This window comes from Pagrus major, chromosome 6 (assembly GCF_040436345.1).
Source record: "Pagrus major chromosome 6, Pma_NU_1.0".
In the NCBI taxonomy this organism is placed as follows: Eukaryota; Metazoa; Chordata; class Actinopteri; order Spariformes; family Sparidae; genus Pagrus; species Pagrus major.
The window spans coordinates 29,501,449-29,516,620 of NC_133220.1; the positions used below are offsets into that span (position 1 = coordinate 29,501,449).

General features: G+C 41.9%; 1 protein-coding gene across 1 annotated transcript in view; it reads right to left on the bottom strand.

The window, feature by feature from the left end:
- Window positions 1–1,983: 1,983 nt before the first annotated feature.
- sema3fb (sema domain, immunoglobulin domain (Ig), short basic domain, secreted, (semaphorin) 3Fb) overlaps window positions 1,984–15,172 on the bottom strand; it is a 70,086-nt gene continuing 56,897 nt past the window's right edge. The window contains exons 11-19 of the mRNA XM_073468177.1: window positions 11,907–11,976; window positions 11,648–11,792; window positions 11,202–11,424; window positions 9,728–9,816; window positions 9,487–9,528; window positions 8,038–8,197; window positions 7,208–7,288; window positions 6,773–6,906; window positions 1,984–5,089 (exon numbers count right to left, since the gene is read on the bottom strand). Of these exons, the coding sequence (XP_073324278.1) occupies window positions 4,640–5,089; window positions 6,773–6,906; window positions 7,208–7,288; window positions 8,038–8,197; window positions 9,487–9,528; window positions 9,728–9,816; window positions 11,202–11,424; window positions 11,648–11,792; window positions 11,907–11,976 (1,394 nt within the window). The 3' untranslated portion in view covers window positions 1,984–4,639. The remainder of the gene's footprint in view (window positions 5,090–6,772; window positions 6,907–7,207; window positions 7,289–8,037; window positions 8,198–9,486; window positions 9,529–9,727; window positions 9,817–11,201; window positions 11,425–11,647; window positions 11,793–11,906; window positions 11,977–15,172) is intronic.

Genomic DNA, 15,172 nt, shown 5'->3' on the forward strand with positions numbered 1-15,172 from the left:
TTATTTCAACAGGTGGCCAATTCTTCCATTTTGCACCTTTAGTGTGTCTCCTGATGAGCCCTTGTTGGAGTCCCAACCCTTAGTTAGGGAAGAACTGCTTGCTATTAAAGTTAACACCTTTACTCGCCAGGGGTGGTTTTTTTCTGTGTGTGATTTATTCGCATGTCAGTCTATTTTTCTCTAACTGTTGTTTTTGTCTTGAGTACTGTCACAGAGAAGGCCAATATTACGAAAAAAAAGCAACATACATTTTTTCAATCAAGCTCTGCAGAGCAGATGTCATGTCACGTCTCAGGAGGAGCAGAAACAAGAGGATGCCCCACGTAACCAAAGCCCAGAGGAACTTATTATCAGACATGTGACAGGACAGCTGCTTTGCTTATGCTGTGCTGTGTGGTGTTTCTCTGGGCCAGTTTCTGACTGGAACTGAAAACAGGTAACAGAGCCATGAGGCAGTGGAACTTCTCTTTATCTAACATGTAAGATGTGATTCACCCAAAATGTTCTTTTCGTTTTGTCGAGTTAGGAGGAGGAAGTCAAGATCGTCATGGATGATGTTGAATCCATATTTTCTTTCTGAGTAGTTTCGATGCAAAACGTTTGTAGCACAGTATTTCACATTTGGTTTGTATATGCACTTTATGTTTGTAATAATGAACCTACAGCCCTTGAAGACATTCCGTGGAAATGTAAAGCTGTTTTGTGTCTTACATGTGGTGCTGACATGCTCTTCCCCAGTGGCCTTTTCCGTCTTTCTCTCCTCTTCTCTGCCACTTTGCTCCTGACCTAGATTGCTGTGGGAGTATGTGAGTCACTCTTGAGCTGATCAGGGGTCAATTCCGCCATCAAGGGTTTTATGAGGTGAAGAAAGCCTGACGGGCTTGACTGAAGCACACTTGTCTGACCTGACAGCAGCCTGTTTCCCCTAAAGCACCTAAATGACATGTCGAAATGTCAGCCCGGTCTCACCTGAAAAACACACAAGGACAAGGATGGGGTGGGTGTTTAGTGGTTGGTCCAAACAAGCACAGGGCTTTCACTCAGGTGACCACTATTCATGTCTTGTGTGAGGCCAAAAGTCGTTGGTGAGTTCTTTTAATGTACTCATTTTTAAGTAATACTTATGTACTAACTATGTCACAATGTAACATATCTTTAACGTCACAAACATAGCTTACTTGTTGTAACCCAAAACAGTGACCTTTTTTATTTTAGGTCTAACCAAGTATTTCTGTTTCTGCTAAAGCTAGCTAAACCTTAGAGAGTATTTTTGTTAGCTAAACCTTACCAAGTATTTTTGTGAGCTAAGCCTAACATCATTTTTTACACCTAAACTTTAACCAACTGCAACCATTTCACAACTACTACTACTTGAAAAAGAAGATTGGGTCCGGTTTGCAGGTTACCTCCAGCCGTCATATGTTGTAGTATTTGTGTCAATGTGGGCCTATTGAAGTGATATGTCTCAGCTTATGGTAAAAAAGACATGAGTGAGATTTTTATGTAAAAGCAGTTAATTTAGTATAATGAAAACAGAATGTAGGATGATGCACTGTAGGTTTGTTTGGTCATGGCTTGTTGCACTATACTTTATCACTGTGCAGCTGAACACGTGAGACAGTGTGTTTGTAGTGATTTTTGCAAAAGCAGCCTTTCTGCTTCTGGTCGATTTGTTAAGAAATTAGGATCGATAAACAACACAATCAATCTCCCAAAGGTATATTCTGATTATCTTGCATTATTAAAAGCTTAAAATCTGAGTTAATGAACCTTTAAGTACTGATCGAGCTTCATATCAATTAATTTGATTAATCGATTAATCGAAGGGGATTAGGAATTTGTATAATCAATACCTCTGAGGCCTTGAGGTTAAGACGAGAGCAATCTCGTCCTGTGTCCTTTCATTGGAGGTGTTTTACCTTCCAGTGGATTCATTAAACACAAATGCAGTGTGTATGTTTTATACAAATGTGCATACATCTCTTTAACAGGTACAACTTTATTCCAAGGATCCAGAGGGTTCTGGGCAGAACATGGAAAACATCCAGTATCAAGCCAATCACAATGAAGGGGGGGAGCATTCCATTCTTATAAAATATAGAGCTTTAATTTATTAGTCAGCAACAACAATGGAAAGGGAAGATAGAGTAATTTACACAAGTCATTACAATAACATCACCTCTGTGCATTTAGTTTTTTTCTTTTTTTCCATAAAGTCTGATGATGCAAAAATACAAAACAAACAAAAACACTCAAAAAACTACAGACACATTTTTAAAAATACCAACAAATTGTACAACCTTTCTTTGCATTTTTTGCTGTATAACTCCTGGTCTCATTTGAAGGAGACCATCAGAAGCTGCGATTGATTCTGGGAATGCAGACAGACATCCCACATTGAGGAGCAGATACAGATACCCCCTGTATGAATTATGGATGCATCTTCCCAGAGGCGTCCCAGATGACTTTTACACAGCCTGAATGTAAGCTAGACAAGGTGTATTAATTGCCTGGAAATGTCAGAATGATATAAAAATTCATTTGCACCTCGCTCCAGATGTTTTTTTGTATTTCTGGTCGTATATTTTTATACATGAAAACGCTGTTAATTATACTTCCTGGAGAAGTGTTTTTAATAGCACAGCGTACTCGGGGTGAGCATAAAAATTCTAATCAATAGAACTATCACTCATATTTAATAACAGCTCGCTCATTAAATTCAACCCTCTGTCTACATAATTAATATGCCATTTTATACATTTTAAATGATACTTTACCATATTATGTGCTATCCAAACACATGAGAGAGATAATTTCATTCAATACTCTGACAGAATCTATACCTATGTCAATGAAAAGATGCATCATGCTTTATACAGGGTATATTTGAAATGAGTGCATCTTTAAAGCCTATGTTCTCCTCACTGTCCTGTACTGAGACCGTACTGTACAACCCCTCGAGATGAAAAACAGAAAAAAACGACCACACAGTTATCAGAATTACAGTACAAATACAGGTTCATGCACACAATGAAAGCCAGCTTCCCAATATTTTGGTTAGTGTCACAACATTGTTACAATGCTCTGTTGTGTATACGGGCAATTATTTTTTTTCCACATATGAATGTCAAAGGAAGAAAGAACAATAGATGTCTCGTGTGCTCAGAGCTAAAACTGCTGCCTGATCTGGGCACCTCTGTCATCTTAAATTGGATTTGTTCTTTTTTTACTGACGTTAGCTATAGTTAGCTTGCCCGAGTGTGCTTGTAGCATTTGGCCCCAGCCAATGTCCCTTGAAAGTAAAAGAATAATGCCCTTTGTGCAGAACCTTGACCCGATATTGCACCTCAATCTCTGTTCAGAGGATGTTTGCATTTGAAAAGAACCCAACCATTATATTTATTATATAATAGATGTCATAAAAAAACTGATCTGTTGCTTGTTTCTTAAAACTTGAGTTCATGGCCAGAAGATACGGAAGATGATAAGAGCCACATGTGAACATTGTATTTGAGTTCTGAGTTTAAAGTCAGAATTCAAATTTTATCTCAGAATTCAGACTTTTGTTTCAGAATTTTTGTCATAATTCTGTCTTTTTTTTCTTGATATGTGAGAAAGTTCAATACAATACGTTGACAGAAGAAGTACAACACGGCCCAATGAGCTGCAACGGCCCATGATTTATTCTCATTCTCAGAATGAGAGAAAAGTCTAAATTCTGACTTTGAACTCATAACTCAAATACATTTCTGACGTCGTCCTAGTCCTCTTCCGTTAGAAGAAGCTGCAGGTTAGTCACGAGTACAACTGGGAATTAAATTATCATTATTAGTAACTGGGCTGAAAAGTAGCAGAGATGCTGCATCATTTTACAATCAATCCTCCAGTCAGGAAGGACATAACAAACAAAACAAAGGTTCTTATTAAGAGGCCAGAGTCGACCAGTGAGAATATCTGAACAGTCAGATCTGAACATCTGGGTTCCCATGGAGAAGGACCTTTTTCCTCTCAATAATTAGGACCACGTGTCGATGGTCCCCTTGCAATATAAAGTCTCTGTCCGCATGCAGCCACAAGGAGGTTGCATCACAGGCGTTCCTGGAGTGTCCAGAAATAAAAGAGTCCTGGCATCGAGTCAAAGCAAGCAAGAAACAACAGAGATCCCATCACCTCTTATCAACATCTCATTTCCTCGTTACAGAGAGCTTCCCGGAGCTCGCCTCTAACAGCTTACACGCCTGATAACACATTCCAAACAGTCGCCAAGGTCATATGATGCTGACAGATGAGTTTTGTAATGACAGTAACAGCAACAATAAAATTAACAACATCAATAATAACAATAATATTTGCCCCAAAGGTACCTATACACAAAGAGCATGTTTTTTTTTCTATAAGTACAAAGAAATCCACAGAATGATACTATATACAACCTACAATAAATACTGTGTATCATATATCTTACTGTTTGAGAGGATGTATGTGGGGTTTTTGTTTGTAAGCCTATTTTTTCTCAGTTTGCTCTTTTTTATCGGTTTGTGGATTTTTTCACGTTGCTACTCTCAATGAGTCTCTCCCAGTTTTCACAGGGTGGGGGGGAAGGGTGGCTGAGGGTGTTTCCGACACGTAGCTGGGCTCCTCATGTCTCTACCTCCTCCTGCTCCTCGTTCTCCTCCCCCTCCCCATGATGCCGGCGGTTGCGGGGCTTCTTCTGCTCTTTGAGCTCCTTCAGGTCTTTGGCCTTGAGGGCGCCCATCAGCGGGTCTCCGAACTGCCAGTAGTCCTGGCAGTACTGATTGATCAGGGTCATCTCCGGCTGGCTCAGGATGGTCAGCAGGTCCTTGTACTGGCCTGCGCTCGGGGTCCACTGGGTGCTGGAGTGGAGAGAAGACGGCACCAGCCCTCCCGCGCCCTCCACCAGCACGTTGTTGACGGCCCGGCTGGACAGAACCACCAACTGCAGCTTGACCAGCGAGTGCTTGAAGTTCTTCTCCGTGGCTGTACACTGGTACATGCCAGAGTCAGAGGGCTGCAGAGACCGCAGGAGGAGACCTTGTTCTGTCTTCAGGATCCGACCATCAGAACGCATCTGCAGAGACAGAAAAAACAGCAGCTCATTAAACACCTGTGAAGTGACACCCTGTGGATGCAAAGCTACTATCTGTACCTGTAGTTGTCAGGGTTTATACTGCAGATGGTCAGGACTGACACAGAGATCATGGAGACCAGGGGTCACCAACAGATGAACCCTCTCTGTTGTGTAATTTATTTTTAAAACGCAGCCCTTTACTTAAAAATGATAAAATAACATTTATTTATTATTAGAAAGCTTATTTATAATCCCTCCAGTTCAATGTGAAAACTGACAATAAATATTGTTAAAAATATTATAGAGTAATATTGAAGTAGAACATTATAGAAGTCAGTCATCAACAAATCAGGAGACAACTAATGAAGCACTGGTGTGAATGAACATCCAACTTAAAACTAACTACACCTTCATATTGCACTGTGCAGACAATAATCACCAGAATTACCGCAATACTGAAGAAAACGTCTAAATTTGATGACTGTGAGCAAAGAGGAAAAATGATACGGAGCCTTTTTTTGTCTTTCTAAACAAAATGTCCATCACTGATAGACAGGGTTGATTAGTAACAGATTGTACTTGACATGTAATCGGCATCAAATTATTAGTTTACAAAAAATACATAACTGTAATCTGCCCAAATAACAGTTGAAAAAATGTGTAACTAGATTATAATTTAATTGTCAAGGATGACCTGAAACTTATTTTTATTGGTAATGTTTATTCTATTGAATCAGTGTTGAGTCAAGATGGACGGAGCAGCAGTCCCTCCAAAACAGACCTCCATCCTCGGAAATACCGTCATCACTTTAACTGTGCAACACAGGAACGGCTATGTCCAGAATATTGGTGGAACTCAACATTTTTTTTTATCCTTTTCTTTTTTCTGAGAAGTGTGACGTTTTATGGAAAACTGGGTCTTCCAGGTGACAGCACAGTGGGCTCGTTTGTCTTTTTCAAATCCAAATAATGTCTTTTTATTTGTTTCCATCCTCACTGTCCTGGCCGGTATGCTAGATTAGTATCCTTTGAAAAAAAAAAAATCAGTCAATTCAAACTCAATCAAACAGCAGCTCTGGGTGTGTCTGTTTTAATCCATCAATTCATCCACAGGATGGAATCTGATTACAGATGACAGCTTTTTAGCTCCGGATCAGATGAGCGAGGCAGCAGCAGACCCGGCTCTGCTTGTGGGAACGGAGACCATCCACCACAATAGTCAATAAAAGGGAGGCAGCGATACTACATAGCTTGATAATAAAACTTTCACCAGTGCCTCAAGGTTATATATCATAGGGGAGAGTTTTTTCACAGCTCCTTCCCCTGGGCCTGAGGACGGTCGGAGGTCTGTGTGAGAAATCAGGCCTCGCTCAATCAGAGCCTCGATCGCTTAATCGTGTTAACAGATAATCGGAAAAGAATTACTCCGGGGTCATTTCTCAGATGTGTCAGACTGCATATAAAACTCCATCTCTCCCTGACAACCGAGTAACAACATGAAATGAAATACTGTGGTTGTGGAGTGACTTCCGCCCCCATATGGACATTTTTCACGTTCGTCTGTGGAAATGCTCATCGCCAGTAAAGTTCAAGCCAATTCGAGACTTCAGGAAGTTTAGTGGGGGAATGTGTGTTTCCTTATAGAAGCAGCCTCTTTGAGAAACACAGCGAGTGGCAGCTCACCTCTTTCCTGCGGTCGCTGTTATCTCTCTGCAGATGCCATTTAATGACAGCATGTGGAGAGCGGGCCTGACACTCAAGGAAGGTACTGCTTCCCTCCACCCCGTACTGCACCATCTCCAGAGTGTTCTTATTGGCTGCGGGGCAGAGAGAGAGGGATTTCTATGGCAACCAAAACACTCATTACCATGAACTCCTTACAACCAAAATCTCAGTTGTGGCAAATCAAAGTCCTTTTTAGCGATACGGCTTTCACATATTACCATAAAGCTGCCAGAGTACAGTCATTACAGCCCATAACAATGACAACCATGAGCTGTTTGGAGCGGCGGTAATGAGACGTGTCGTTATTTTCAACCTTCTGAGTTCATTAATATACAAATGGTAGTTATAGAAGCAGAGAGGAAAACTCAGGAGGTTGTAGTACAGGAGTCTTACCGTTGGAGTTGAAGCCTCGGCACTGGCGGATGGGGTTCCCGTACTTGACGTCCTGCCTCCGGCTCCGTCTAAAGGGGTCAGACCAGTGTTGCCGGATAAGGAGAGAAAAGAGGCATAAAGCAACTGCAAGCCATTCAAAGCCATACAGCAATACATCACGCCATTAAAGGTGCACTGTGTAGTTTTGGGGAAGACATTTTAATCAGAAGAGAAATGCCTAAACAAACTAAATAAACAAACTCTCTTTGTTTTCATGACTGAATAAACTTAAAAAACAAACTGACCTCAAACAACAACACAATTTAAATTGGTTTTGCTTTGTCCATATGTGGCGGACCCTGCCACCTTTCTAGCTTCAAACTGTGTTCTGGGGACCTTATTTTCCTCTGAGAACAGCTTGTTTATTCAGTTATGGAAAAAATAAATATTTTCGAGTTTGTATTATTACCTCATTAAACAAATATTAAAATTCTGAGTTTGAATTTCCTCTCCAAAACTACGTTGTGTCCCTTTAAAGTATCACATTTCTCAACACAACCCATCACATTATACGTATGAATATGTCGCTGCATTACAGGGATGTTAATAAATATCATTTGCTGTCAGCTTAAACCTATGATACCATATGAATATGATTCATTAGTCGTCCGTTAACCACAGATAACCCAAAGACTATGACAAATATACCATTAAAACACATTACAAGGCCGTTAAAACAGCCGTTCAGCCATCCAGGTAGTCTAATTCGAGCATCACTCAGCACACCAAATCGGGTCAGTCAGTTAGTGATGAAGTTAGTGTCGCTCATGCTAACACTGCTGTCTGTGCTCACCTCTTCTGCGAGGCGGAGTAACGGGAGCAGGACTTGCCGTCCCAGGCACAGTAAGGGTCTCTGGCCAGGCAGCAATCAGCACAAGCCTCGCCGTAGACATCACACCGGTGGAGAGCCAGCTGGGTGAGGCCTACTCCAGATGATACGTACAGCTGTTGCTGTGGAGGAGAAGAGGATGGAAAGTGGGGTTAGTTACAGCGTTGGAGAGCAGGTTGACAGTGAGAGTAAAGGGACAGAGAACGCATCCTGAAGCTGCACTGAGCAGGGTCAAACATGGAGGCAAATATGGGCCATTATTGACATTCTTTGTATTCAATTTCAAATTGTGCAATTTCATAAGCTTTATTTCCAGTATATGTGTCATTAGGGTTAAACCATTCATAGCCCAATATTCAAAAAATACATTCAACTGCTGTAATTCACTAAGCTCAATTCTGATCTAACAATACATCTGGAGACTAGAAATCTGGTTGCTCAAATTCAGGCAGTTAAATTCAAGATATGAGATTCAGACCAGGACATCTGGGATACCAATGATGAGCAATCAAGCCTGAGTACTTCAGTTTACTACCTGAATATTTGAACCCTAAAATAACATAGTATTACGTGGCTAATCCTAACCTTGAGACTCAAAGACTCAAATCTTTATGGCCATTTTTTGCTTCCATACAAACATTTTACAAACCCAGATGGTTGTAATGAGATAAATGGAAAATAAAGTCCTGCGCTGAAAGCAGCCCATCCTCAGCTAAGTACGACCCATTCCCGCGTGAGCTAAGGAGATGTAGTATAAGAGCGACACAGTTACGTGACATACTGCCTGTACATAACAAAACTTAATGTAACTCAGTAATTTAAACCTAAACAATGATCTTTTTCTAAACCTAACCAAACTGCAACCATGACATCAACCATCTGACGGCCATCGTCTGGTATGCCTGTTGAAGGAACCCTCCAGCTGTGATATGTTGTTGGGAGTCATTGGCTGTGGACCTCTTCAGTCGTTCAGCTATGAGGTGTTGGCTGAAACAGCAGCGGCCTCTGGATCATCCGGGACAACATTGAGCTCATCCCTCTCAGGTTGCGATCATAATTTTATGATCAGCTGTTTGAAATCGGTCAGTCTGGCAGGCTGCGTGTAACACTAACTCTCTGTCTGAGGAATGATGTCATACCGTGTAGAAGAAGCCAAGTATTTTAATCACTTTGAAAGACAACACCAAACCGTTAGTGTCTTTTCCATAGTTCTTCCTCTATTGTCTCCCTCGGACTAGCCGCTGATCTATGAGTTACAGTACGAAGGACCGCAACAGTGAAGCACAGCTGTATACGTGCAGCTTGTGACCTTTCCAAATCGCATTAATGTCATTTCCTTTCATTGGAGGATGGTTTCTTTTCTCTGTATGTTAGCAAAGGTTAAGAAAATCTGTTGCACAGGCATGCTTACTCTTTTGGATGAGATCTTCATTGTTGTAATCGGAGTAGGGACCTTGAAAGAGAAAAGAATTCATTGTGAGTACAGTGTGTTATCTTTATAGCAGATTAAAATGTGTGTACAGAGAAGGGAGCAAATTGGAAAAAAAGGAGATAAGAGAGGACAGGACAACAAAGGGAGGAGGCAAAACTGAGGACAAAGATGAGAGAGCAAAGAAGGTAAATTAAGGAGAAAAAGAGTGGATTAAGCTCACCTTGAAAACCTCCACCTCCTCCAGGACCAGCTCCTCCGTCTGCAGGTCATCTCTGGGCAGAACGATGACTTTCTGAACTGTTCCCTTGTCTGTGGACCACAACACACACCTGTCAGCTACATACCTGCAACCTCACACCCCTGCGCCTGTCAACAGCCCCTTGGATTCCCATTTTATTCTCTCAGCAGCCTCCAACAAGGGCTAATCCTCGTATCAACAGGCTCCACTGTGCTCCTCACCTCTGTTACGCAGCTTCTCTCCAGTTTAACCTTTACTCAATGACGTGGCGCTCTGTCCCACTTAGTGTACTCGCTGCCACCACCATGACAAACCTCTTCTGTCATCCTCAGCTCCATTCTTACTTTGACCTATTCATCTGGATACCATAAGACATTCCCTGGCCTTCCCTGGCATGTTTCATTTCTGTGAGCAGGATACCTGAGATTTATTATGACTCATTGAGACCCAGCGCGGGGCTGAATGGCCTCCTCTGACAGCGGCTGAAAGGACATACATTCCTCCACCGTGGCCGCCATCGCACACAAACCCATCAGTCTCCTCACACATGAACAAAGACGGCGTCATGTGCAACATGTGAGGGCCGCATGCTGTGTTGTGGCTGTCATACTGAGGCCTTATTAAAGGCTGACAAACAGATTATCTCTCTTACACCAGTGGGCAAGATTAAGGTGATGGATATCCGAACTGTACCCCTCCTTCTCTTCTTCTTCATACCCCCCGTTTCTTTTCTCTCCCTCCTGCTGTTGATCCACCCCTGCCCTCCAGGTACAAATCTCCTCTTGTTTACTTCATGTGAATGGAGCGAGGTACAAACCCTTTGATTGGTTAAATTTCCACTCAAGCACAAAAGGCAAGAATGCTTTTCTCTTAATGATAAATGATTACAGGGGAGACAAGCCCTCCACTTACATGGGATTTATTTCCACGGGGGATTTTGTCCTCCATTATTCAACTTCCCACTGACACTGTCATTCTGCATTCAAAGGGTTCATGGGATCACACTGACTTCATGTTAAAAATAACCTGAAAGAGGCACTTAGTTTTGGAGAAGAAATTCAAACTGAGAAATTTAATATTTAAAATATTAATGAGGTAATAATACAAGCTCAGAAATGTTATTTTTTTCCAAAACTGAATAAACAAGCTGTTCTCAGAGGAAAATAAGGTCCCAGAACACTTTTTGAAGCTAGAAAGGTGGCAGGGTCCGCCACCTATAAAGAAAGTAAAACAGTTTGAAATTGTGTTGTTCTTTAAGGTCAGTTTGTTAATTGAATTATTCAGTCACGAAAAAGATGAGAGTTTGTTTATTTAGTTTGTTTAGACTTTTAAAAAATCAGTCAATGGAGATTGTGTTCTTCCCCAAACCTATGTAGTGTGCCTTTAAAAAGCTCTGATTACAAAAATTACAATTTCTATCAACCTAAGTAAAATTTAAAGTCTATCAAACACTCACCAGTCCCTAAGAAGAGCACCTCATAGTTGCCGTCTGCAGCTGTCACCTGGTCCACAGTGATGGTGGTGAACTCATAGTCCACATTGGTCCGAACCACCAGGGGGCGCTTGTGTACCGGGTACACAGCGTTGTACATGGCAGGGTGATTCCTCATGAAGTTAATCACTTCATCTGGGTAGTCCTTAGTGGACTTCATGTTGGGGGTGAATGTACCCCCAGGGCACTGAAAGAGAAAAATAAGCACTTACACTCTGGAAAAAACAGACATAATCACACAAAAAACATATTCAGGAGCCTGTTTTAAAGCAATATTATGATTTTGGTTATGCTGATGCCTGCATCTTGTTCAGATGGTTTCTATTTGAGGTCAAAGTCGGAGAGAAGTCGCAGTTATGCCAGCTCGCTGTGGGATTCTTGTGTGGAGACAGTGTGGATTTGAAACTCACCGTGCCGGGTCGAGGGTAGGGGATCTTCCCAGTGTAGGCCACCCACTGGTAATTGGGACCCTCCTTGTGGGCGAAGGGTCCGTTGAAGACCATGCGGATGTCGGCCATGGAGTAGACACAAACTGCTGAGCCTTTAAACACGGAGCTGTGATGAGAAAGATAGAAAGGTCAGGAAAATGCATCACACAAATAATTAATAAAAACAACTGGGAGAGTTTAACATTTAGTGCAACTCCAGTATGTGTTACAGTGCACTGACCCAGAGACAGAGAAGACTCCATATATTACAGGGTTTTTTGTGTCCTGTGTTGGCTGTATGTAAACATCTCCTGCAAGAGAAAAGAGAAAATCACGTCAGTACAAACAGAATGGCTGAAGGAAACATCACGCTCCACAGCACAAGCACTCTTCTTTACTAATATTTACACAACTTTCAGCTAATAAAACCTCTCACAGCCAGAGAGACCTTTAGGCTGGACGTCCCTGGAAGGACTGACGCACTAACAAAGAAGCTGAACCTTCATCTTGGCTGAAAACACACCACTGGATCTGGATAATGAGCAAAGTGGGACCTTGTATTGTTTCTTTCTGCTTCTGTGAGAAAATCCTTGAAATCCATAACTGGACCAAAAGAAGAAAGGTCAGGGGTTCATGTGAGAAGTTTTGTGCTGCTAATAAAGTGTTTCTGTAAATCTGGGTGCCTAATTTGCCTTCAGCTGGCCACAGAAGCTCTGGTAACGGGACAAAAACACCAGTCCATCCATTTACAATGATTGTTTGTGGTGCAGTTAGAAACACAGCTCAACAGCACTCATGTCCCACAGATGGAGACAGTAGATTTAAAGCCACAGCAATCGACTTGTGCAACAGGAAACTGAACAATGGCCTCAGAGAGGACACATAAGGTGAAGGTTTTATTGACAAGACACACCGAAGCTGAACCTTGAGAGGCTTTATCACCTAACAATCCTAAACGAAGCGATTCAATCCAAGCGCCAGAGCAATGCTATTTAACAGTAGAGCAGTAAAAACCAAAAAGTCTGCTTTTCTGCAGTCAAGACTGGAACGACGTGATGGCTGAACCACCTGAGACTGCTCCTGACCAGACAGAAAATTTAAACACGATGCGGTGAGATTCTCCTCTTCCTGCGTCCATGGCTCATGTCTTTCAGGAAATATCTCTTCTCTCCCACAGGAGAACAGCATCATACACTCTTAGGCCAATTGTGGAGGTCACTAAATCATGAGCTCCCACACTGTACTCCGTCCTACAGGGCTCTGACATCGGACACCGCTTGATTTAGATGATCCTTTTGTTGATACCGAGGTAAGGCCCACAGCAACAAATAAAGAGGAGCTAAACATGTGATGGGTGATAAGTCTCTCTGTTCTGTACCTGACCTAAATACTAGTCCCAGGAGGCAGGTTCGCTGCCAACAATAGGACGAGGGCCTTCGGCACAAAATGGAAAATGTGCTCCCAATCTATTCGTGCAGGGGGATGACCACAGAGTGTTGGCGTGATTGGTGAAAGACGGAGGGATCAAGCTAAATATATGACTATTAGAGAGTCAGAAAGTGTGGAAACAGAAGGAGAACCGATCGATGTAAAAAAAAGTATACAAATTCAGATTTATGCGCTTGTAGTCCCATATAGACCAGCATGAGAAATTGGCTGTCAGGCTGTAGAATGATACATGGAGGGGCATTGTGTTTGAGTCTGAACTGCTGACATTAGAGCGTCCGTACGGTAAGACTTCCTCTGGGGACCGTCTACAGCCATACGTGAGCTCATTCCTTGAGAAAAGGATAACGCTGAGAGATAGCAGGCACATTGTGCTCATTTCTCAGCAGCTAAATTCCCAAAAGTCACACCAATACACACACACACACACACACACACACACACACACATGCACACACAACCAACCCAGCCATCTTCCACAGCTGCCCCAGCCAGAGTAGTAGAAGGTTAGCATGGACGCAGCACGACGGGCTGTCACGGGTGTCACACAACAGATGAGCCTCGTCATGACATACAGCTGCTGTACTGCAGAAATGGCCGATTTGCACGCAAGTGTAGTACATGCAGACAAGATACCGCTCAGGCCGAGATAGAGCTATCGTGGACAGTCGCTAAAAACAGATCAAGGCTTCGGGAAAACATGGAGAGGGAAAAAAAAGCTTTGTGATTTGCAATAAAAGCTGTCCTGACAGGGCACTGATGACTTAGCTCCAGGGGATCTCGTGTGTTGATAACAGCAAGGAAAGGATCCAGTTTCCACAACCGTTTCCTATGTTTGTATGGCAATAAAATCTCAGTCACCATATATATCATTTCCTTGGAAAAAAATTTCATTTTCTGCTTGATCAGTTTATAAAAATATGCCGTCTTTTCCTCTTAGTTTCTGTCCTTTTTTCTCCATTTGCCTCTTTTCTCTCCCTCTCTGCCTTTTCATCTCTCTAGCTATTGATTATAAACTCGTTTTAAAGTGTTCCACATATAAGATGCAGGAGAGTCTTTCTATTTTTAATGTTATTGAGTAAAAGCGCATCCCAACACTGTGTTTTAAATCATTGCGGGTCATTTAGGTACAAGTTGTCAGGTAGAGCCAATAAGTGCAACATATTCCAACTGTAAAAACTCCCCAGGTCTCAGCTGTGCCATAATGCTTTTCTGCATAAGACCACAGCAGCAGGAAAACAGCTGGTCCTGACATTTCCACAAACTCCTCAGTAATGACTTGTGGAGTCATTTTATTAAAACTCTTAAAGAAAAAGGGAGGAAGTTTAAAAATCTTCACACTTGAACATGACTGAGTGAGCTTTCCCAACTTGTCCTGGCTTGAAACAACCTTCAGCTCTGCTGTGTAACACATCTACAGTGCCTCATTACCACATGCTGTATGTATGTTAACCTTAAAGAAGTAGTTCAACATTTTGGGAAATATGCTTGTTTGCTTTCTTGCCAAGATTTTGATCAGAAAATGAATACCAGTCTTGTATCTATATCGTAAATATTAAGCTACAGCCAGAAGCCATTTAGCATAGCTTAGCATAGATATTGGAAACAGGGTAAATAGCTAGCCTACTGAAGCTCTGTCCAAAGGTAAAACAGTCACCTTCCAGCACCTTTAAAGGTCCTGTGTGTAGGATATCAGGGAACTTTTTTGGCAGAAATGCAATATAATATTCATAATTATGAATTGTTTTTATTGGTGTTTAATTACCTGAAACTAGGAATCATTGTTAGAATGAGCCTTTTATATTTACAAAGGAAGGGGGTCCTCTGCCACGGAGGCCGCCATGTTGCACTGCCATGTTTCTACAGTAGCCCAGAATGGACAAACCAAACATGGGCTCTAAAGAGGGCCTTTCTTATTTTTCACCCAGAGTTGAGGGGTATTCAGTATGTTGTAATCTGCAACCAGGGCCAGATTAAATGGACAGATTACTCTGGGGATTCTTTTAGAGTTTTTATATTTTAATGTTGAATTTGTAAATAAGTATGTTAAAAATTATGAGG